The following is a 26292-nucleotide window of genomic DNA, read 5'->3' as shown; positions in this document are numbered from 1 at the left end:
TAATTCAGTTTTGGGTGGTTATGTTCTAGGTATTTATCATTTCTACTAGGGGGTCCAATTTGTTAACATATAATTTTCATAATATTCTCTTCTAATGCTTTGTATTTTTGTGTTGTTGGTTATTTCTCTTCTTTCATTTTTTATTTTATTTGAGTTCTCTCTCTCTCTTTCTCTCCACCTGTTCCTCCTTCCCACTCTTTCTCTTTTTCAATTGGTCTTGGTAAAGATTTATCAATTTTGTTGATCTAGTCAAAGGATCAGCTTGTGGTTTCATTGATCTGTTCTATGATCGTTTAGTTTCTATTTCATTTATTTCTGTTCTAATCTTTCTTTTCCTTCCTTCTTCCCTCTTCCTCCCTTCCTCCCTCCCTTCCTTCCTTCCTTTCTTCCTTCCTTCCTTCCTTTCTTCCTCCTGTTTTTTACTTTATTTGGTCTTCATTTTCTAGCTCTTTTAGGTGTAAAGTTAGGCTGTTTGAAATTTTTCTTGCTTTTTGAGGTAAACCTGTATTGCTACTAACTGGGTTCTTAGAATAGTCTTTGCTGCTTCCCAGAGATTTTTGGACTGTTGTGTTTTTATTTTCATTTGTGTCCATGTATTTTTTAATTTTTTCTTTGATTCTTTTCTTGACCCATTCATCATCTAGGAGCCTCTCATTTAACCCCATGTATTTGTGTCCCTTCTGATTTTTTCTTGTGGTTGATTACTAGTTTCATAGTATTGTGGTCAGAAAAGATGCATGGTATGACTTCATTCTTTTGAGACTTGTGTGGCCTCATGTGATCCATTCTGGAGAATGTTCCATATGCATTTCAAGGTTTTTAAAAATGTATTTTATGGATAGATGAGAGAGAGAGAGAACAAGGGAGAGGCAGATGGAGATGGAGAGGAACAGAGAGAATCTCAAGCAGGCCCCCTGTTGAGCATGGAGACTAAAGCAGGGCTCAATTTCATGACCCTAAGATTATGATCTGAGATGAAATCAAGAGTCAGATGCTTAACTAACTGAGCAATCCAGGTACCCCTCTATATGAGCTTTAAAAGAATGTGTACTTTGCTGTTTTTGGATGGAATGTTCTGAATATATCTGTTTAGATTTATCTAGTCTAATGTGTCATTCAAAGTCACTATTTCCTTGTTGATTTTCTGTTTGGATGTTCTATCCATTGATGTAAGTGAGACGTTAAAGTTCCCTACTATTATTGTATTATTATCAAATGCTTCCTGTATTTTTGTTAATAGCTGCTGATTATATTGGGTGCTCCTATGTTGGATGCATAAATGTTTACAACTGTTATATCTTCTTGTTGGATTGTTCCCTTAATGATTATATATTGTCTTCCTTTGTCTCTTGTTACAGTCTTTGTTTTAAAGTCCATTTTGATTTGATGAGGACTGGGTGTTATGAACTATGAACTATGATTCATTGAACATTATATCAAAAACTAATGATGTACTATAACTTGGCTAATTGAATTTAAATAAAAAGGGAGGTTTTCTAAAAATATAAAGTCTATTGTGTCTGATACAATTATTACTACTCTGGTTTCTTTTCACTTCATTTTGCATTTTCTATCTTTCATTTTCTACCTGCATGTGTCTTTGGGTCTGAAATAAGTTTCTTGAAGCAGCATACAGATGAGTCTTGCTTTTTTTATCCATTCCATCACCCTATGTCTTTGGATTAGAGCATTTAGTCCATTTACATTCTAAATGGACTAATTATTGATGGGTTTGTACTTACTGCCATTTTGTTACTTGTTTTGTGTTTGCAGTTTTCTCTGTTTCTTTCTTCTCTTGCTGTCTTCACATATGGTTTACTGGCTTTCCATAATGATATGCTTGGATTCCTTTCTGTTTATTTTTTGAATATCTATTACTGATTATTGAATTGTCATTACCATTAGGTTTATATATAACCTGTTACACATATAGCAACCTGTGGTAAGTTGTGGTTGCTTAAATTTGAACCCATGCTTTATTCTTATCCCCTTTCCCCTCCATTTTAGGTATATGGTGTCATTTTTTACATCTTTTTATTTTGTGAATCCCTTGACTACACTTTGTAGATATACTTAATTTTACTGCTTTTGTGCTTCCTACCTTTTAACTCCTGTTTATGGTCTTTCCTTCCTAATCAAAGAGTTCCCTTTCACATTTCTTGTAGGTCTGGTTTAGTGGTCATGAATTCCTTTAACTTTTGTTTATCTGGGAAACACTTTATCCCTTCTATTATTCTGAATGATAGCCTTGCTGGATCGAGTATTCTTGGTTGCAGGCTATTTTCTTTCAGCATATTGAATATATCATGACATTTCTTTCAGGTCTTCAATGTTTCTGTTGAAAAATCAGCAGATAGCCTTGTGGGGTTTTCCTTTTTATGTAATTGTTTTCTTTTCACTTGCTGCTTTTAAAATTCTCTCTTTATCAGTACTTTTTGCCATTTTAAAAACCACATGTATGGGTGTGGACCTCTTTGGGCTGATTATGTTGGGGTCTCGTGTGCCTACTCAGTCTAGGTTTCTGTTTCCTTCCCAGATTCAGGAAGTTTTCAGCTATTATTTCTTCAAAGAAATTTTTTACTCTTTTTCTCTCTCTTCTTCTTTTGTGATCCCTATAATGAGAATCTTATTATACTTCATCATGTTGCTGAGTTCCCTCAGTCTGTATTTATTTATTATATTATTTTCTTCAGTTCAGCTTGATTGTTTTCCATTACTTTGTCCTCCAGGTCACTGGTCTGTCTTTCTGCTTCCCCTGGTCTGATTTTTATTGCATCCATATATTCTTTCAACTATTGAGTTCTTCATCACTGATCAGTTATTTTTATATTTTTCATCTCTTTATTAAGAGTCTCATGGAGGTCCTCTACTCTTTACTCAAGTTCAGTGAGGATCTTTATGACTTTCACTTCAAATTCTCTCTCATACATATTACTTACCTGTGTTTCATTTAGCTCTCTTGCTGTGATTTTCTCCTGTCCTTTCATTTGGGACACATTCCTGTTTCCTTTGTCTAATTCTTCTGCCTTTCCTTGTTTTAGGAGGGTCCACTAAGTCTCCTGTTCTATTTTGTTTGTTTTAAGGTTTATTTATTTATTCTATATCTCCTGTTCTTGAAGTTATGGCCTTATGAAGAAGAGGTCCTGTACTGCCCTGTATGGCAATGTGTCTTCTTCATCAGAACCTGGCACTTCAGGGGTGTCTTCTATGGGTGTTAGGTACACCTTACTGTTGTGGCTGAGCTGCTTTTGCCTTCAGTCTGTTCATCTACTCTCTTTGGAGAGCCATTTGCAGGAGGGTTTGATCCCTTTTTTGTTACTGGGCCAATCTGGGGCTCTCCTGAGCTTAAGTTGAGTGAGATCACTCATTTGCCCAAATAGTGATAACACCAAACTGCAAGGGACTTTCCCTCTTTTTTTCTTTGAGAAACTTTTGTTAGTATGTGTGGCCTGCAGTCAGACTAGGTGTTTGCCCCCTTCTCACCTTCTCACTGCTGCGGTGTAGTCAGATTAGTGTGTGTGGTTATCCAAATCAAATTTATTGCTAAATTTGAATTAGATTTATCATTATGAATCTCTCCTCTTTACTCCCTCCCATCCCACTCCGTGTGTGTGTGTGTGTGTGTGAGTGTGTGTGTGTGTGTGTGTGTATTTTCTATGTGTTTTTCAGTGTGCTAGTTCAGTAACCAACCCCAAAACAATGAGCATGCCCTTTGGGCCCAGATCATGATTCTAAGTTATTAAACCATAAGAAACAAATGTTTTTGAAGAAATGTCTGATTCCAGGTCTGAGGAAGGAAATTAATTGGGTAAACTTGAAAAGTTTTGTCATACCCGATAACAAAGATTACTAAGGACTTTATTTATTTATTAACATATAATATATTATTTGCTTTAGGAGTACAAGTTTGTGAATCATCAGTCTTACACACACACCACCTTAGCAATTCACAGCACTCATCATAGCGATACCCTCCCCAATGTCCATAATCAGCCCACCCCATCCCCCTCCATCCCCCAGCAACCCTCAGATAGTTTCCTGAGATGAAGAGGAAATGTTTTGTCTTATGGTTTTTCTCCCTCCCTCCCCATCTTGTTTCATTTTTTCCCTCCCTAACCCCCATAATCCCCTGCCCTGTCTCTCAAATTCCTCATATCAGAGAGATCATATGATAATTGTCTTTCTCTGGTTGACTTATTTCACCTAGCATAATAACCTCCAGTTCCATTCATGTTATTGCAAATGGCAAGATTTCGGGGGTTTTTTTGATGGCTGCATAATATTCCACTGCGCGCACACACACACACACACACACACACACACACACACATATATATATATATATATCACATCTTCTTTATCTGGACATCTAGGTTCTTTCCATAGTTTGGCTATTGTGGACATTGCTGCTATAAACATTTTGGTGCACGTGCCCCTTTGGATCACTACAGTTGTTCTTTAGGGTAAATACCCAGTAGTGTGATTGCTGGGTTGTAGGGTAGCTCTATTTTCAACTTTTTGAGGAACCCTCATACTGTTTTCTAGAGTGGCTGCACCAGCCTGCATTCCCACCAACAGTGTAGGAGGGTTCCTCTAGGGATATTTAAAAAGGATTCAGCATCCATTCTTCCTCATATCAGGGAGATCATATGATAGTTATCTTTCTCCGCTTGACTTATTTCACTAAGTATGATACGCTCTAGTTCCATCCACATTGTCGCAAATGGAATGAAACAAGATGGGATTGGGAGGGAGACAAACCATAAGTGACTCTTAATCTCACAAAACAAACTAACGGTTGGGGGGAGGGGGATTGGGGGAAGGGGGTGGGGTTATGGACATTGGGGAGGGTATGTGCTTTGGTGAGTGCTGTGATGTGTGTAAACCTGGCGATTCACAGACCTGTACCCCTGGGGATAAAAATATATTATATGTTTATAAAAAAAAAAAAGAATTCAGCATCCAAACTAAAGGGGCTTTCTCTAGCCAGTATAAGATAAGATGTAGTTTAAAAATACATTAATTACAATCATTTTAAACCCATTGAAGTAAGATTTATGGGTTCATAATGATACTTACAAGTTGTTAACTTTCAAAAGTGATTAAGGAAGCTTATGCATTATTTTGAGATCTGATAAATGGAAATATCCAAGTAATTATTTTGGGTAAATGTATAGTAAATGAAAATATCAAAGCATTCTAGATACTTATAAAAAAAAATGTTAGAATTAGAATATCACCATTCAACTACCCTCAATGAAATACTAGGTTTAGAAGTCATGTATCAACAGTTTCTAATATCATGGATAAGAGAAAACTAGATCTTATGTGTCTTTTGGTGAAAAACTGTAACAATCCTTCAATTTTTTTCTTTCTTCTTCTTCTTTTTTTTTTCCCCCCAAGAGAGGGTGGGGAAAGGTGGAGGGAGAGGGAGAAACAAAATCTTAAGCAGGCTCCACACTCAATGCAGAGGCCTTGAAGGAGCTCAATCTCATAACCCTGAGATCATGTGCTGAGCCAAAATCAAGAATTGGACAGTTAACTCCCTGAGCCCCTCAGGTATCCTTAAAATTTCTTCATTTTATGAAAACTGGTGGAGCTTAGTCTGATCAAGCCTCTGAATTCAACTGCCAATTTACAGGAAAATATGTGAAGAACAGAAAGATACATTTAACTATAATGTGAAGATAAAATTGCCAAAATCCAGATTATGGGAAGCTACTGTCAAAACACCTTATGAATTCAACAGATAGATTGTAAGAAAAGAAAGGGATGCTGAAGGCATCCGCAGATTAAAAGGACTAAAATAATACATGAAATTTTAAGAAATGGGCAAGACTAAGGCATAGCACTGTATATAAATTTAAGTGATAAAACCATTAAGAAATGCAGTGAAGTGATTATTGCAAAGACAGTGACTTTTGGGGAAGTGAGAATAGTAACTGCAGTGGGGCAGGTAGATCTAGGGGATAGGAAACACCCAGGTCCAGCTTCTTTGCCTCTTTTTTCTGACCAAAGTTACAGAGATGTCTCTCCAAAGGTACAAGCCAGGGGTACAGGCTCACTAAAAGACTGAGACTGAATCATAAGACTGTAGAATGCTAAATGATTCACTCCATCTACTCCTTACCACCACTTTGGTGGGGCTCCCTTATAATAACAGAGGTTTATAACAGAAAGAACTGTGAGTCTAAGACTTTATTTAACAAGGAGATTCTAACAAAATTAACAATCATATTGGACAAAAAGAAGGATAAACCAAGAAACGGGCTCTTAATTATAGAGAAAAAACTGTTGGCTATCAGATGGGATGTGGATGGGGGGAATGGGTTAAATAGGTGATGGGTTTTAAGGATGCAGTTGTTGTGATGGACATGGGGTGTTGTATGTAAGTATTGAATCACTGAGTTGTAGAACTGAAACTAATATTATACTATATGTTACCTAGGTGGAATTTAATAAAAACAAAAACAAAAACAGGATGGAGGTTCTAGGGAAAGTCAAAGACAACAGGTGAGACAAAAATAAGAACAAGAGATTTAATTCATCTGTGACACCCATAGCTACAGTAAACAGTAAACACAGTCCAATTCATTTGCAGATAAACATAAAACCTCACATAGACCTGTTTTCCTCAGTTCTTTTTGTCCATTCTGTAATGTCCAGCTTCCACTGAAACATTACAAGGCATAGTAAAACAAACAAACAAACGGAAGAAAACAGAGCACGAAGAGACAGGGCACATGTGAGAACCAGACTCATATATGGTAGAAATGTTGAAATGATCAGACTGGGTTTCTAAAATAAGTCTATGTTTGAATAGTACATAAAAGCTAATGATGTACTATATGTTGGCTAATGCACTTAATAAAAATAAATAAATAATAAAAAATAAATAAAATAACTGTATGTTTAAGAAACTAAGGACTCTAGTAGAAGAGCAGACCAAATGTAGGAGTCAATGGGTAATATCTGCAGAGCAATGGAATCTATGAGAAAGAATAAAAATGAAGTGCTAAAAAATGTAAAGAAAAATTAAAAATGGCTTTAATGAACTCAGCAAACAGGTACATAGTTGAGGAAAAAATTAGTGAGCTTTACAATATGTCATTAGAAACATCCAGAATTAAAATGTAAAGGGAAGAATGAATGAAAAAGAAAAAGATAAAACAGAGTATCTAAGAGTTTTGGAATAATTACAAAAGTCATATCTTATGTGTCATGGGGATATGAGGATGAACAAACAAACAATTAGAATAATGACTGAAAACTTTCTATAGATAATGAGGGTGGAAAAGAGAGAGAGAGAGAGAGAGAGAGAGGCAAACCAAGAAACAGGTGCTTAACTATGAGAACAGACCGTCAAAACACTTGAACTCAACAGCTAGATTGGTCTGTGTGGGGGATGGGTGAAGTTGGTTATGGGGATTAAGGAGTTGTGATGTTGTGACGATCACTGGGTGATGTATGGAAGTGATGAGTCACTATATTGCACACCTGAAACCAGTATTACACTCTATGTTAAGTAAGTGGTAATTAAATAAAAACTCAAAAACAAGAGATTATAAATTAATGCAACATTTTGAGAGTGATTTGATAATAGCTAAGAATTTAAGAGAAATTGGAGGGGGAGATGAACCATGAGAGCCTATGGATTCTGAAAAACAATCTGAGGGTTTTGGAGGGGCGGGGGTGGTGGTTGGGTGAGGTTTGGTGGTTGGGTGAGGTTTGGTGGTTGGGTGAGGTTGGGTGAGCCTGGTGGTGGGTATTACGGAGGGCATGTATTGCATAGAACACTGGGTGTGGTACATAAACAATGAATTCTGGAACACTGAAAAGGAATTTAAAAAAATTAAAAAATTAAAAAAAGTTGGACAACTTTTCAGATATGAAAATATTTATTGCAAAAGCAATGTAGACCTGAAAAATTGGAGAAAATGAAACATTCATCAGCATGTTCATTAAATATTGATCAGTATTTTCATAAGTGAATATTAAGCCATCACTTAAAATGTGATTGACAGATCATTTTTTTAAAAAAGATTTTTAATTATTTGAGAGAGAGAGTGTGAGAGAGCATGAGAGGGCAGAAGGTCAGAGGGAGAAGCAGACTCTCCATGGAGCTGGAAGTCTGATGCAGGACTCCATCCTGGGAGTCCAGGATCATGACCTGAGCTGAAGGCAGTCGCTCAACCAAATGAGCCACCCAGGCGCCCAACAGATCATTGCTAATGTGGAAGAGTTTAATAGCTGCACAAGCATTCACACACACACACACACACACACACACACACATGCACGCATGCACATAAGAAGAAGAAGGTAGCAGGACAGTATATTTATTAAAATATTTACTTTAAAAGAATATATACAGATACTCTTGTAAACACAGAGTAAAGTACTGTATGAATGCATTAGAAATTTATAATAATAATTTATGATCATATTTAGTTCTAGGAGATGGGCCAGAAGAGTCAAACAAATGGGGAGAGAGATATTTACACTTTACCTTATATCCTTCCATTTGATTTTTAAATTATGCCCTGTGCTACTTTTATGAAAAATGCCATATTTCTTAAATTGTAAAAGTGAATATTTTAAATATGCTTTTGCTGATTTATTCAGCATCCCAGCCATCCTCGCTTTTATGTAGTATTTTGTTGTTGTTGTTGCTGTTGATTCTGAATATTGTTTCTTCACTTTCACCCCTCAATTCAAGCAACACATGGAAGTGATCTGAGAGCATCTAACAATTAAGAAGGGAAATGTATGGCTGAACAACCACAACTGGATAAATGTTGGAGGGCCTGGAATGGGCTGTGGACTTAACAGAATGTGAATTTGGTGTAGGTGACAACTCTTTCTCTTACCAGGCTCTCGTAACTGTGGGCAGAGGGTATGTGGTAGAGAGCGTGCAGAGATCCTCTGGGAAAGAGGTGCTTCATGAAACCTTGGTGATGAAGATTTAGTGACCCCTAGGTTTTGATGTGTGTCTTTTGTAGAGATTAGGGGACTCATCAGCTTGGAGGTAGCTTAGGCTCTGCAGGGATAAATGGAGTCAGGGAGAAGCACAGAGCAGACGAGGGGGCTGACCAGTCAGAGCTTGGTTGTTGTGATGAGTAAGGGTCTGGGAGGAAGGCAGCCTGGACACTGAGAAATTTCTGACAGGCAGTTTTTAAGTTTGCTCAATGCACATAATTTTTTCAGGAGGTAAAACTTGATTATCTGGGCACCAGATCAGTCAGTTAACTGGCTGCCTTTGGCTCAGGTCATGATCCCGGGGTTCTGGGATCGAGTCCCACATCAGGCTCCCTGCTCAGTGGGGAGCCTGCTTCTTCCTTTCCTTCCACTCCTCCTCCCTGCTCGTGTTCTCTCTCTCAAATAAATAAGTAAATAAAATCTTTAAAAAAAAAAAAAAGTAAAACTTGATTATCCTCAGAGGGAAGAGTGAAAGTTTCTTCAGCTTTTCCTTGACTATATCCCTAGTGTGTCTCTGAGCCTGTGCAAATGATTCCTTAGTGTATAACTATCCTTGGGGACAGAAAAGGTAGAGAAAGAAAGAGGCAGAGAGAATGAGGGAGGGGAAGATAGGTGGGTTCCTCTGAGCACTATGTCTGGACTTTTCCTAAGCTCCTCTGTGTGGACGGTGTTCTTTGCCACGAGTGGAGACAGCAGGAGCTGTGTCTGCCTCCTAAGCACGGCTCTTTACTAGCCATGGGTAGTCTGGGTTGATGCCTGAAGAGCAGTAGAACTTTCCAGTCTAGTCCCCATCTCTGGAGGTGAGTGTCTTCCAGGTATTCCCTTCAGTGAAGGACAGAGTAGAAGAGCATTATCATGAGAGGGTCTAGGTTTTGTTGCCATATAGAACAAGGACACCTAGAGTCTGAAGAGTGGAGTAAGAGAGCTGCAGAGTAGATGACTCTCCATCAGATCATCGCTCTGTAGCAAAGGGCAGGTGTCGCTCTCGGCCCGCAAGAACGACCCGCAGACGAGGTGAGTGGCAAACTTCTTTTATTACTAATGCTAATGTACTAATGCTAATGGCGGCCGCGCCGCACCAAGCACTTACAGCAGTATTTATCCACGAAGTTCACCCGTACTCGCCCTCCTATTTGGCCAATCATAACGCCGTGCACGCAGTGTCCTTGTGGACCCTTATGTAACCATACAGGACTCTATTGTTCTCTAGCGGTGATAATGCGTTTATCTCTTGGCTCCTGGAGCTGTGTGCGTCCTCCTAGACTAATCATTCTCAGTTCCTCAATCTTCAGGCACTCCCGTCTACGTGACTCCTTGCATCTGCTGGATGGCTCTCCACAGGCAGGGTGATGGTACCTAGTACTGGCAATGGGCATACTTTGTGGCATCACCCAAGTCTGTGTTCTTTCATTTTTCATTCTGTCTTCTTTATATCTGCTTGCCCTCTTGTTGGGGATCTCCTGGAAGACAGAATGCAGACTGACTGGGTGGTGCTTTGGAGAAGAGTGAATGGAGGGAAAGATAAATTGGATACTTTTTGTTTCTTCTTCGATCTATTAATTGATATATTTATTCAAAAATATTTATAGAATATATACTTTGTCAGAGTCTGTTCTTGTCATAGGTGGTAATACAAGAAATGCAAAGAAGTTGCTTCAAGGTACTTCATTCTAATGTGGGGTTTTGATGATAAAGTAAGAAACAACTGCATACTATGATTTGAGGTATTGATGCAAGCCAACAGAAAGAAAAATACAGCCTAAAAAGTTTAGAGAGTAAAACTATGCATGTGTTGTTTTGGAGAGTATGGGGGGGGAAGGGTCTGTGGAGAGGATATTTATTTTTTTTTATTTTTTTTTTATTTTTTTTTATTTTTTTATTTTTTTTTATTTTTTTATTTTTTTTTAGGAGAGGATATTTTTGAGCAAAAATCTGCATGTGGAGAGGGAAGGAGCCCAGTTCTCCTGAGGAAATGTGTATAATCTATGTCAGTGTCTTCTATCATTTTTGCATACCCTAGGACTCTGGAGAATATGGGAGGTCATATAAGTAGATGTGGTCTTCGGAATTTTCCAAGTTGCTCAAAGGGACTGACCCCATGGCAGTTTGGTTAGAGGAATGGGCTGCCCATTTGGAGGTGTTGGGTCCCTGCTGGGAGTAGAGATTTGAGACCTGGAGCATAAGGAGGATTTTGCCTCTATATCACAGGTGTTTTCTTGTCTTCTGGTTCTAGGTTGGATACTGGAGTACAGATAGGAGTTCCTTCAGGACCCTTCCCTCCCTGGTGTCAATTACTGACCAGGGGAATCAAGATATAAGAGTTAGAGGTCACTAATGGAGAGCTGGGGAGGCTTTTTCTGCTTGGAGGATATACATTCACTGAAATGAGAAATGGAGGAAGGCTTTTATCATGAGAATAAGGAGGAAGAAGTGGATAATCCCCGCCAGGGAGCCAGCTCTCCAGAAGTCAGGGAAAGACTCAATGTTTTGTCTCAAAATAGTTCTTTCTTATGACAATGTCCTAGAGAGTTCCCACTTGCTAACAATACCACAAAGTTGACGATATAATTGAGGCAGAACTTAACATGAATGTAATGCAGCATCCTCTATGTTAGAAGATACAAAATAACCACATCTGCATGTGATTGGCTAATATTGGGATTTGCTATTCTAATAACTGTTGAAATTAGCAGGATTTTGCAGAAATAGATAAAGGAGGCAGGAAAAACACTTTAGGGCATTTGAGATGGAAGTGTTGGTGGTATAATTGTGATCAGGAAAGGACAGGGTGGCACATCAGAACAGAGTGCAAGGGAGGATGGCCGGTGAACTGAGAGACAAGGGTAGAGGGTGGGTGTGGTTAGGGTAGACAAGGTGTACAAGGGTAGACAGGGGTGGTTGTGTTTTCATGCCTAGGATGTGGTGTTGGTGGCTATTGCTCCTCTTCTTGGGCTTTTAATTTACTTTCAAATTTATTCATGTCCTACATAAAACATTTAACACCAAGTTTGTATAGAAAATAGTAGTAGTACGTTGTAGAGTCTAGGTGTGGCTGGTATTTCCTCAATTGGAGTCGTCCTTTATCTTTTTGCAATCAAAAGCCTGTTTTCTCCCCTTTGCTCTTTAGATTTCACAAGGAACAAGAGCTCAGAACTACATGTTGGTGAATCACTCTAGTGCCACTGAATTTTATCTCCTTGGCTTCCCTGGCTCCAGAGAACTACACCATCTTCTCTTTGCTACCTTCTTCTTCTTCTACTTAGTGACATTAATGGGAAACACAGTCATTATTGTGATGGTGTGTGTTGATAAACGTCTGCAGTCCCCCATGTATTTCTTCCTTGGTCATCTTTCTGCCTTGGAGATCTTGGTTACTACTATTATCGTGCCTGTGATGCTTTGGGGATTGCTTCTCCCTGGAATGCAGACAATCTCTTTGGCTGCATGTGTCACCCAGCTCTTCCTGTATCTTGCTGTGGGAACCACAGAGTTTGCATTGCTGGGAGCGATGGCTGTGGACCGTTATGTGGCTGTCTGTAATCCTTTGAGATACAACATCATTATGAACAACCGAACCCGCATCTGGGTGGTCGTTGTGTCATGGGTGTTTGGGTTCCTTTTTCAAATCTGGCCAGTGTATGCCACATTTCAGCTGACCTTCTGCAAATCACATGTGGTGAACAATTTCTTCTGTGACCGAGGGCAATTGCTGAAACTATCCTGCAATAATACCCTCTTCATAGAGTTTATCCTATTCTTAATGGCTATTTTTGTTCTTTTTGGTTCTTTGAGCCCTACAATCATCTCCTACACCTACATCATCTCCACCATCCTCAAGATCCCTTCAGCCTCTGGGCAGAGGAAGGCCTTCTCTACGTGTGCATCTCACTTCACTTGTGTCATTATTGGCTATGGCAGTTGCTTGTTCCTCTATGTGAAACCCAAGCAAACACAGGCTGCGGATTACAATAGGGTAGTTTCGTTGATGGTTTCAGTGGTTACTCCTTTCCTCAACCCTTTCATCTTCACCCTCCGAAATGACAAAGTAATAGAAGCCCTTCGGGATGGAGTGAAAAGATGCTGTCAACAATTTAGTATCTAATCTTGTCTTAAGTATTGCTATGAATTCTAGAATGCTCTGATAAGTACTTACTTATCTTTTAGCTGCATCTTAGTCACCATCAAATAACGTGTGTGCAACAAAAGCCTTTTAAATTATGGCCATGGTTTTTAACATGTTTGGTTGTTACTAAAAATTTACCTTATGATAAAGTTACATATATGGATACAGATACAGATACACATGCCCTTCTGAAATTATGATATATTTCACAATAAAACTTTTAAAAAATTAAATGGAAAAATAATATGTGTGATATTTAAGTTTCTGAATAAGAAAGGGTGGGTATTATAGAGGGCACGGATTGCATGGAGCACTGGGTATGGTGAAAAAATAATGATACTGTTATGCTGAAAATAAATAAATTAAAAAAAAAAAAAGAAAGGGTAGAAAAATTTTTTCCCACTGCAGAATGGGATGACTACTGGATTCTAGGTCATCTAAATCCTCTAAAAGGTCCTGTGCTTTTGGTCCTCTGAGTAAACTTCCTGTTACTTCCCTGGCTCAAACATATTCTCTCTCTCTCTCAATCTCTTCTCTCTCTTTTTAGCAGACACAACAATACTTTATTCCTTCAAGTTGATGAATATGACATTTCTAATTTCAGTCATGGAAATGCAGACCTAAGGTGGTGCCTCTCAAACTTTAACATGTATTTCTGTCACATGGGATCTTGTTGAAATGTATGTTCTAATTCAGTTGTCTGGACCAAGGCTTGATAGTCTACATTTCTAAACAGCTGCAGTTGATGTTAATGCTGTTGTGAGGAGAAGGATATCCTCTACCCTTGATTTCCTGTCCCAAAGTTCTCTTGCCTTAGTACTTTGCTGCATCTTTTCTTGGCTGGCAGAATTTAGAGAATGATGTCATTCCACAATTTTGGACACCTTGACAATCCTAGGAGTGGTTATCTTTAAATACAGACACATCTTTAATAGGTGGACCTCCTCAGGGTGTGGGAGAAAGAGTTAGGTAAGTTGACATTCTCTCACCTGAAAGTACTCAGATCACGTTGCCTGCAGCCAGAAAGGATGTGGGACAATGGGGCTTCTGTGCCAGAAGCTGGTGTGACAAGGGTCCCTGGGATCAGGCGGAGTGCAGAGAGCGCAGAAGAGGAGGAAGCCTCTCATCCCCGTCACATCCTTCAGTCTTTCCAAGGTCCATGTTACCTGGCCCCTGCTTCCTGTCCCTTTCAGTTTTTCATCCTCTCCTGCCCACTTTGATTCCTGATTTCTCTTTGTAGCTCTCTTCCTGTGGCTTCAGTTCCCCCATTCACTTCTGGGTTCCCTATTACCTTTCTCCCTCGTGCACCCAAACTTATTGTGGTGTCATCCGTCTTCCCACCAGGAAGCCGTTGTGCCTCTTTCCTAGTGCCACCAACTTCACTCACGCTTTCTCTAGTCAGCCTGACTTTGGTCTTCATCAGTGATTCCATTTCTTATGTCATAAACACAGTTTCATCCACGATGACATTTTTGTAATAATGAAATATTGTTAACCAAATGGGATAACTGGAGGAGACCGGTTAAGTAAATTGTTTCATTTGTAAAATGAAATATTATGCAGGTATAAAAGGAATAATAAAACTCTTTCTGTAATGATAAGAAATGATCCCCAAGCCGTACTTTTAAGTGAGAAAAGCAAAATACATTGAACTTAGTATTTACTTTTGTATAAGAAAGCAGTAGAAATAGGGTATATTTATATTTGCTTGTGGACAGCATCATAAGAAATTAAGACGTGGTTACCTGTGAAATTGTGGTGGTGGGAATGGGCAGACGGAATGGAGAAAGAAGATTTTTCACTCTTTGCCTTCTAATAGTCTGTTATTTTTGTAACCATGTATAGGTATTACCTATTAAAAATAATCACATTTTGTTTATGTTTTCATCTTTTTATTTATTCATGTATTTTTTTTCCTTATTCAGGAATACCTGGTTATTTATATGAATACATTTCTCTAACTGGAAGATGTTTGGTAAGTGGAGACTTCTGTTAAATTAAAATATTTTGGGAAATATTATCGGACCATAACATAGAAGCTAGGAATTCAAGAAGACTATCAGGAGAAAGAGGCCTGTGTAGAAGTGACTGTACACTTGCTTGAGCCTAAGGCCTCAGTTAGTATGTCTGATAAGGAAGAAACATCCCTTTCAGAAAAGAGAAGAGGTTGTCCCATTCTAAAGAATCTTGCTCTGAGACAAAATACTTACTTACCTGTGTACTAGGTAGTAAGTATCAGAAAGAACTATCCATTTAGAGTTCCATACCCCAAAGCAGTGTAGCCCTGAGGTTAAACACGGAGAAGCCCAGTGCCTATACTCCCTTATCCCCCCAACTTTGCAGACAAAAGCTTTCTGCTATGCTAGATACTTCTCTCTACCTCCAAACACGGACTATAGAAATGCTTGGTTTATTTGTATAATGTAAACAATAATCATGGTGGTAACAACCAGTATTTCACATTATGGATGTCAGGAGCACCTTTCACATCTAGCCTTAGGGGCTCCCTGTTGATTTCACCAGACGGACCTACGTGGCATCCAAGTCCGTACATGGACAACCCAGAGGTTCTGAGGAGTTGGTCCCGATTGAGTGCAATTGACCGATGCAAGTAGAAATGGGTCCATCAGACGGAAAAAAAGGAAAAAATTATCTACCAGTTTCTACTTTCATGAGACATAGTTTATACACCTTCTAAGATGACTTGTTCCAAAGATCAAGCAATTCATTGCACTTAATGGTAGCAAACTTGATAAAACATCATTTTATTGGTTTTACAGCCTTCCATTTTTTTTTTTAAGATTTTATTTATTTATTGGACAGACAGAGATCACAAGCAGGCATAGAGAGAGGAGGAAGCAGGCTCCCCGTGGAGCAGAGAGCCTAAAACGGGGCTCGATCCCAGAACCCTGGGATCATGACCTGGGCCAAAGGCGGAGGCTTTAACCCACTGAGTCACCCAGGCGCCCCACAGACTTCCATTTTTTATATCTTTTGTCAGTCATACCTGCCCTGAAGGACTGTATTCCCCAGTGAAAACTCATAAATCCTTGGCCTCCTGAGGAAATACTGCTTAACTCTGGCACTTAATTCTTATAACTAAACAAAGAAGAACTCATTTAAATCATAAAAGAACTCCCTATGGTAACTACTATTATGACCCAAGGAACTCTGGCACAGAGATAGTAATTGACTCATCCAAGGCCACATTGTGAAGGCCCAGGATCTAAACCTGGGTGGTCTGGCTTCTGCTGGATAGACTACACTGCTGAATTATGAAATGCTACGTATATCTTTATCTGACCTACTTGTTAATTATTCTTGTATCAATCAGGATAGTCTAAGTTACATCATGGTAAGAAGTAATCTCAAAATCATTGTATCCCATAACAACAAATGTTTATTTTTGTTCTAATTTTTTGTCTGCTATGGGTCAGTTGCTCCTCTGCTCCTTATCATCTTTATTATAGTTTAGATTAATGGGATAGTCTCTAACTGGGATTTGGCTGGTCCTGAGATAGTGGGGAAAGATTATGGTAAGTCATGGTCAGATTTCACTCACCTAAGTAAGTTAGAAGGCCCAGCCTGCTGTCAGTAGGAATGACTAATTTCTTTCTTTTTCTTTTTCTTTTTTTTTAGATTTTTAAAATTTTTATTTATTTGACACAGAGAAAGGGATCACAAGTAGGCAGAGAGGCAGGCAGAGAGAGGGGGAAGCAGGCTCCCTACTGAGCAGAGAGCCTGATGTGAGGCTCGATCCCAGAACCCTGAGATCATGACCTGAGCCGAAGGCAGAGTTTTAACCCACTGAGCCACCCGGGTGCTCCAGGAATGCCTAATTTCAATCCAGAACTATAAAATTATATATATCTGAAAAAAGTAGCATTATATGTTGTAATTTTCTTTATTATAGTCTTTTCCCTCCAAAACCTAGATATATACTTATTAGTAGTTTAAAGAAGGGAAAAAAATATCACAGAACATTATTTTGGATCCTAAATGTTTAAGAACGCACCACTCAGGGGGAACTGGACATCTACATGCAAAAGAATGATTTTGATCTCTTACCTCACAGCACATACAAAAATTAACTCAAAATAGAACAAAGACCTACATGTAACAGCTAAAATTATAAAACTCTTAGAGGAAAAAACACAGGGAAAATATTCCTGACATTGGATTTGGCACTGACTTTATGGATATGACACCAAAAGCACAGGCAACAATAGGAAAATTTGAGAAATTGGACCTCATGAAAATTAAAATCTTTTGTGCATCAAAGGATACTATCAAGAGAGTGAAAAGGCAGCCTACAGAATGGGAGAAAATGTTTGCAAATCATATATCTGATAGAGGACTTGAGTCCAGGATACATAAAGAACACTTACAACTCAACAATAAGAGACAAGCAATTCAATTTAAAAGTGGGGAAATAATCTGAATAGACATTTCCTCAGGGAAGATATACAATGATGAATAACCATATGAAAAGGTGCTTCACATCATTTATGATTACAGAAATACAAATCAAAACCTCCATGAGATACCATTGCACACCCAGTAGGATTGCTGGCAACAAAAGTTTGGAAAATAACCAGTGTTAGTGAGAATCCCATATACACCACTTTTGGGAAGGTGTTGTAGTACAGCCACTTTGGAAAAACTTAAGGTTCCTCAAACGATTAAACATAGAGTTATCTTATGATCCAACAGTTTCACTCCTAGGTGTATACCCAAGAGAAGTAAAAACGTGCATCCACACAAAAAGTTGTTCATGAATGTTTATAGTAGCATTATTCATAATAGCCAAAAAATGGCAACAACCTACATGCCTAGTAGCTGATGAATGAATAAATAAATAATGGAATTTTTTTCAGCCATACGAAAGAATAACTGATACAATGCTACAACAGGGATGAACCTTACAAGCATGTTAAGTAAAAGAAGCCAGTCACAAAAGACCAATATTATAGGATTCTATTCATATGAAAGTCCAGAATAGAAAACTATAGAGACAGACAATAGACTAGTGGTTGCTTGGGCTGGGGGGAATGCAGGGATAGGTCAGTGATAGCTAAAGGGTGCAGGCTTTCTTTTTCAGGTGTTGGGTGCAAATATATGTGAATATACCCCAAACTGTTGAATTGTGCACTTTAAATGGGTGAATTTTGTGGTATGTGAATTATGTCTCAATAAAGTTGTTAAAAAATAGTATGTGAGATGGTGAAAAAAGTTCTTTGAAGAAAAGTGAACTAGGAGTGTACAAGACCATCTGTTGAGGGAGTCCTGAAATTTCAAGTATGTTTGTCAGGGAAAGCTTGAGAGATTGTAGTGAGGCATTTGGCTACCTTTTGTAGAACATTCCAGGCATAGCGAACAACAAATGGAGAGGTCCCAGGGAAGGCACAAGTAAAGATGCTGGAATGGTGTGAGTGAAGGGGAGTGTAAGAGAAAATGAAATCAGAGAGGTAATCAGGATTTAGATCCTGTAAAGCCTTTTAAGCTTTTTATAGACTTTGCCTTTTCCAAGAGTGAGTTGGAAACTATTACAGGATGTTGAAAAGAGTGACAGAATCTGTCTAATGTATTAACAAGATTATTCTGAGTGCTACACAAGACAGTTGATTAGAGAACAGTAAGAGAGAAGGAAGGAGACCACTTAGAAGGTTATATCAGTTAGCTTCTGCCATAGAAGAGCCAAGCATAAACTCCAGTGCCATACAACAATCAACTTTTATTTTTAATGCATTAATATTTCTTTTTATCTAGGCTAGGCTCAGCTGGAGGCTCTGCTAATCTAAGATGGGCTTGTGTACAAGTCTAGGATTGGATGGCAGTTGGTTGACCTAGGTTGGGCTCACACTGATGTCTCAAGTGGGATATCTCTCCCCTTCCTGGCACCAGCAGGTTTGCCTGAGCCCTTCTTGCTATGACAGTGGCAGAACACAAGAAAACACAGATGGAAACACCAAAGGCCTCCTAAGGCCTGGGCTCAGAACTAGCACACTGAAGTTTTAGTCTCATTGAATATTTGTCAAAGTCAGTTACATGGAAGAATCCAGAATCAATGTATGGAGAAGCACCGTACTTGAGGAAATGGGGGAAAGAAAGGATTGACCAAGACAGACTTAATGTTTCCCTTTGCTGTCTGAATTTTCAGCAGGCTTCTTCTTAAGTCTAGACCCTTGATATCCCTTTTCATAGATTATTTACTTTAGAACACTTATAATGGCAAATTCTTTTCCTGCATCTTTTTCAGGCTCAGGAGTAGCTCAATGTGCTCACCATGTTGATCAACCTAAGGTACACCTAATAATTGACCCATGGATTTAGCTCTTTGTAGGTTATTGATGACTTGGATTGACAATGCAATGACCTCACAAGAGAAATTCTTGTGAAACACTTTTTCTGTCAGTCTGGAACTCAGGGAACATTGTCCAAATCTTTTATATCCTCAACTTCTGAATGTTTTGCTGATCCTCATGCTTTATTTGAAACATACATCCCCTAAGGGCCTCCACAGCACCTCTGATGTCATGCCTTTTTTTTTCACTGAATGTGGGTTAGATGTCTTTCTTATTTGTTATTACTTGCTCATAACCATTATGCATTCCCCCACTTCCTTGCTTTAAGTTTGGTCTAGCTTTGAAACTGTTGCTCTACCCACTTATTTATTTATTTATTTATTTATAAATATTATTTATTTTTGGCTCGTTGCAGTTATCTGTAAACCTTTGGACCATTTTAACTAAGTTTTTTGAAGATTTTGTATCTAGATCACCATCATTTTCTATACTTCTACTGTTAGCTAATGCTGATTGTTTTCACCTACCACTCTCTTTCTCCTTCATTCTGTTACAAACATACCAGCCTCCTGATATTTCTTGAACACACTAAGTACAGTCTTGTTCCAGGACCTTGTATGCTCTTTCCACCAGATGGAATTATACAAGATATTTGCGTGAAGCAGGCCCTCACTTCCCAAAAATTATTTCTTCAAAGTCTCCTTAAGAAACCTTCCTCTAAACACTAAATGAAAAATAACAAACTTCCATCTTCACTCTGATAGTCCCTATCTACCTATCATTCTTCATTTTTCTTAATGGTACTTATTATCACATAATATATGTCAATTAATTAATTATTGTTACATCCCACTAGAATGTATGCTTCATAAGGGCAGATACTTTGTTTTATTTTCTGCTGTACCCTCAGTACCTAAAAACAGTGCTTGGCACTAAGTTTTTGAGAGATTAGGTAATTTTTCCAAGGCTTCTAAAACAAAGATTCTACCAACAGGTGTCTAAATAAAAATGTATGTTTTTGACTAGTACACTCTATGTCCTTTTGGCAGTATCATGGTAATGCAAGATAGTTCTAGGCAAATGATGCAGTATTAATCAGAGACCAGCATGCAAGAGTAAGAAGAAGGATATTGAACATCATATCATCTGTTTGTAGCTTCAGGGCTTTGGAACAAAGAAGCAGAGCTTCAGGCAAAACAGTAGCTAACAGGATAAGGGTCAGAGTGAATTATTCTACAGTAAGTGAATTATACATTAGGAGAAACAACTAGTGGCATGCTTGGTTTACTGAAAACCACAAGATAAATCATGTCACATTATCCTAAAGTATCAATTTTATTGATTATATGTAATTAAACCTGGTGCATATGAAAGCAAATATAGATACACTTACTAAACTTTGTAATAGACATTAAATAAGATCTAAGTAAATTAAGATATATCAAGTTCAAGGATAGAAGGACTTAATATCATAAGGATATAGATTCCACCACAAAATTGCTAGAACACATACAGGAATTCAGCAACATGGCAGGATACAAAATCAAGGCACAGAAATCAGTTGCATTTCTATACACTAACGATGAGACAGAAGAAAGAGAAATTAAGGAATCAATCCCATTTACAACTGTACCCAAACCTATAAAATGCCTAGAAATAAACCAAACCAAAGAGGTAATGAATCATTATTCTAAAAACCACAGAACACTTTTGAAAGAAATTGAGGCAGGCACAAAGAAACAGAAAAACATTCCATGCTCATGGATTGGAAGAATAAACATTGTTAAAATGTCTGTGCTATCCAGAGCAATCTACACATTCAAAGCAATCCCTATCAAAATACCATTGACATTTTTTACAGAGCTGGAACAAACAATCCTAAAATTTGTATGGAATCAGAAAGACCCCAAAACCAAAGCTGGGGGCTTCACAATGCCTGACTTCAAGCTATATTACAGAGCTGTGATCATCAAGACAACATGGTACTGGCACAGAAACAGACATGTTCATCATGGACCAGAATAGAGAACTCAACTCTATGGTCAACTAATCTTTGACAAAGCAGGAAAAAACATCTAATGGAAAAAAGACAGTCTCTTCAATATATGGTGCTGGGAAAATTGGACAGCCACTTGTGGAAGAATGAACCTGGACCATTTTCTTACACCATACACAAAGATAAACCAAAATGGATGAAAGACCTCAATATGAGACAGAAACCATCAAAATCCTAGAGGAGAACACAGGCAGCAACCTCTTTGACCACAGCTGCAACAACTTCTTCCTACACAAATCTCTGAAGGCAAGGAAAACAAAGCAAAAATGAACTATTGGGACTTCATCAAGATAAAAATCTTTTGAACGGCAAAACTAGTAGTCAACAAAACTAAAAGGCAACCTACAGAGTGGGAGAAGTTATTTGCAAATGACATAACAGATAAAGGGTTGGTATCCAAGATCTATTAAGAACTTCTCAGACTTAACACCCAAAAACCAAATAATCCAGCCAAGAAATGGGCAGAAGACATGAACAGACACTTCTCCAAAGAAGACATACTAATGGCCAACAGACACATGAAAAGATGATCAATATTATTTATCATCAGGGAAATAGAAATCAGAACCACAGTGGGATACCACCTTACACCAGTCAGAATGGCTAAAATGATCAAAATGGGAAACAACAAATGTTGGCAAGGATGTGGGGAAAAGGGCACCCTCTTATACTGTTTTTGGGAATGCAAGCTGGTACAGCCACTCTGGAAAATGGTTTGGAGGTTCCTCAAAAAATGAAAAATATAGCTACCACATGGTCCAGCAAATTGCACTACTAGGTATTTATGCCAAAGATACAAATGTAGTGATCCAAAGGGACACCTGTACCCCAGTGTTCATAGCAGCAATGTCCACAATAGCCAAGTTGTGGAAGAAGCCCAGACATGCATTGATAGATCATTGGATAAAGAGAATTATATATATATATATACATATATATATATATATGTATATATATATATATATGTATATATATATATATATGAATATTACTCAGCCATTGGAAAAGATGAATACTAACCATTTACATTGACTTGGATGGAACTGCAGCGTATTATGTTGAGCCAAAGAAGTGAATCAGAGAAAGACAATTATCATACAGTTTCACTCATATCTGGAATATAAGAAACAGCATAGAGGATCATAGGGTAAGGTAGGGAAAATTGAATGGGAAGTCATCACAGAGGGAGAAAAACCTTGAGAGACTCAACTCTGGGAGACAAACTGAGAGTTGCTGGAGAGGAAGTGGGTAGTGGGATGGTGTCATTGGGTGATGGGCATTAAGGAGGGCACATGATGTGATCAGCTGTGGCTGTTATACACAATTGATAAATTATTTAACACTACATATGAAATTAAGTATGTACTATATGTTGTATTATATATTGAATTTAAATTTAAAAAAACCCTAGAAACCTATATTCTTCAAAAGACAGCTCAGATGTGGTGAAATGGGAAGTTATAGTCTGGGAGAAAAGATTTTCAAATAACGTAACAAATGAAGTATAATATAAAAAACTTCTAAAAATCATTTTTAAAAGTACAAACAAATCAGTGGAAAAATAGGCAAATTTATTACAGATACACATTTTACAGAAGAGGAAATATATAGCCAATAAACCTGTAAAGAAACATCCAACCATAGTAGTTGGAGCAGAGACTGCTAGGTGATCACCAAACATTTCTTCTTTTTGTACACATAGGTAAAATAAAATTTCCACTCTCCCCTGAAGATAGGAGTGGCTATATGAGTGGGTTCTAGCCAATGGTAGGTGAGTAGAAGTGATGTACACAACTTCCACATCTGGTACCAAAGACTTCTTCATGCATAATCTCCTCTCTCTCTTTCACTTATGTCCTTGAGGCCATATGTTGAAGATAGAAAACATTCATCAACATAGGTCCTTGAAAGATTCTGTGGAGCAGAGTCTGTGCTACCAGCAGGCATAATACGTGACTGTATATTAATGAGAAATAAACTTTTATTATGATCAACTACTGAACATTTGTAGTTTTCTATAGCACCTAACACTACTCTAAATAATACATTAATAATTAGGGAAAATAGATGAAGGCCATATGTCAATAAATAATAATCTCATATATTTCTATTATATATTTTTGATGGGAATGAAAATTGATGTAATCTCTTTGGAAACTATTTTGCATTATCTTAGAAAATTCAAAATTTGCATACCCTATTACCCAACATTTCTCTATTCAGGATATACTCAAGAGAAACTCTTATATATGAACACCAGAAGAGTGTTCTTGGGAGCACGGTTCGTGTTAGCAAAAACCTGTCAACAATCCAACTGTACACCAACTAGAACAGCCATGGTTTATATAGTCACACACAGCAGAATATTATACAGCATTAATGAACGTCAACAATATAAATGAATCATTTAACATGAAATGAAAAAAACAAGTTCTAAAAGATTCCTTACATCATAATGCCTTTTTATAAGGTTATAAAGAGTACATAAAAATTAGACAGAAATGAATTTTTAAAAAACTGAATGATGAACACAGGAATCAGAATGGTGGTTGCCTGTGTTGTGGGGAGACAGAAGGGTGGAATAGGAGAAGACATACAGGTAGATATAAACTGTTATAAAGATTCTAGCTTTCAGGGATGCCTGGATGGCTCAGAAGGTTAAGCGTCTGACTCCTGGTTTTGGTTCAGGTCATGATCTCAGGGTTGTGAGATTGAGCTCTGTGTAGGGCTCCCCCCAGGTGTGGAGTCTACTTAAGATTCTTTCTCTCCCTCCTCCCCTTCCTCAACCCTGCTCAAATGTATTCTTTCAAAAAAAAAAAAAAAGAAAAAAGAAGATTCTAGTTTTCATGTTGCACAGTTTCATGGGTATTATTACCTGTATGTAATATATATATATATATATATATATATATATATATATATATGTGTGTGTGTGTGTGTGTGTGTGTGTGTGTGTGTGTGTATGACCAAACAAATGCATAAAAAAGACCCATTGGCATGTGTCAATTATGGGAATGTCCTACAAATGAAGGGTTTTGATTAGTCTAGTCTTTGTATATGAAGTTGAGCAAGATTGTGGCTTGAGAGATACTCAAATACCTCTGCTACAAGACTCACTGGCCCCTAGTGAGGATACCTAAGGGAATCATGAGGACCCCCTGCAGGAGTTATAGTCTCTATGAGAGTCTACAGTAGGTAAGAGTGGAGGGTAAGACTTTTACTGCATTATTGCTCAACCTGTGCTAAGGGAGGACTATTCAGAAGGCAGGTTACCAAAGGATATGGCTTCTGAGGGTGGGAGTTGGTAATAGCAGGGAAAATAGGCAAAGGTTACCTCTACCTGATGTTTTTAGTCATGAATCGGTCCTGATCTGTCAACATCTGAGGATGGGGGTCAATGACTTTGGTCATGGGAATAGCAGCTCACACAGACAGGATGGGTAATGTGAATGTAAGCCAGAGCCATGGAAAGTATGGTCTTGACAGTCACAGAATTTTTGATGCACCTTTTCCTGACTTGGACACAGTTTTATTCAGATATTATAAATGCGTGAAGAGAAATTTTAAGAAATTAAGTGGCTCTCCTACATTCAGCTTTTAGGACATTGAAGAGTACTTCTTGGATAAAAATCTCAGCTTCAAATCTTCCACAAATTGCTTCCCCTATGTTTATTGCCATTGAAGTACATAGTGGGCATTTTATTTAATATACACATGAATTTTATGAGAGGAGTATTACTGCCTCATTTTATAAAGAAAAAAAGGGAAAGAAAGTAAGAAATCTATACAGATTCACATCGCATATTGGAAGCAAAGTCAAAAACTCTAATCAAGGGGCGCCTGGGTGGCTCAGTGGATTAAAGCCTCTGCCTTCGTTCGGCTCAGCTCATGATCCCAGGGTCCTGGGATCGAGCCCCACATCCGGCTCTCTGCTCAGCGGCGAGCCTGCTTCTCCCCTCTCACTCTGCCTGCCTCTCTGCCTACTTGGGATCTCTCTCTGTCAAATAAATAAATAAAATCTTTAAAAAAAAACAAACAACCTCTAATCAAGGGGTTTACTAAATTTCTATTGCTTTAAAAAAGCCCTCATACATACCACTGCTGTCCAATAAGGTCATATTTATCTATTCTCTTAAGGATCCAGCAACCCTTGTAGCCCCCAATAATGAATTTAAAACCAAAGGGCCCATATTCCCTATACGCTCTCTACTCCCACCCCAGCCTGTTGGGCCTCTTTTAAAACTTTCACAGAAGTGTGCCTTCATCTTGGAGGAAATTTGGGCTACTAGGGGAATTACTAGATATCTACATTTCCTGATTATGGAAGTCTGAATTGTATTCTGTCATAAAACAGGAAGTGTGGCAACACACTTCTCCTTTCTCAAAACAGAAGGTTTGTAGTTTTCTTTCTGTTGTCTGGATTCTGGGGCTTCCTTTGTTGTAGAATTCTGTTTTCTTTACTACCATAGACTCAGCCTCTCCCCCTAATACTCACCTCAACTGCTACATTTATTCTCTGCTAACACCACATCCACTCTACCCCAAACACAAATTATTTCTGGTAACCTCCTTCAAGCAACTTCTTCTTCTTTTTTTTTTTTTTAATTTTATTTATTTATTTTTATTTCTTTTCAGCGTAACGGTATTCATTGTTTTTGCACCACACCGAGTGCTCCATGCAATACGTGCCCTCCTTAATACCTGCCACCTGGCTCCCCCAACCTCCCACCCCCTGCCCCTTCAGAACCCTCAGGTTGTTTTTCAGAGTCCATAGTCTCTCATGGTTCACCTCCCCTTCCAATTTCCCTCAACTCCCTTCTCCTCTCATC

The 26292-nt window shown here is 38.2% G+C and overlaps 1 protein-coding gene across 1 annotated transcript; it reads left to right on the top strand.

Moving 5' to 3' along the window:
- The first annotated feature begins 12136 nt into the window (after window positions 1–12136).
- Window positions 12137–13081, top strand: LOC132015510 (olfactory receptor 9A4). Its single transcript, XM_059395985.1, has one exon. The coding sequence runs from the start codon at window positions 12137–12139 to the stop codon at window positions 13079–13081; it is 945 nt and encodes a 314-aa protein (XP_059251968.1).
- The last annotated feature ends 13211 nt before the right edge of the window (window positions 13082–26292 follow it).

The sequence above is a fragment of the Mustela nigripes genome, chromosome 4, assembly GCF_022355385.1.
Source record: "Mustela nigripes isolate SB6536 chromosome 4, MUSNIG.SB6536, whole genome shotgun sequence".
Classification (NCBI taxonomy): Eukaryota; Metazoa; Chordata; class Mammalia; order Carnivora; family Mustelidae; genus Mustela; species Mustela nigripes.
Note: the sequence above shows the minus strand (reverse complement) of the source record. Positions and strands in the feature narration are given on the sequence as shown.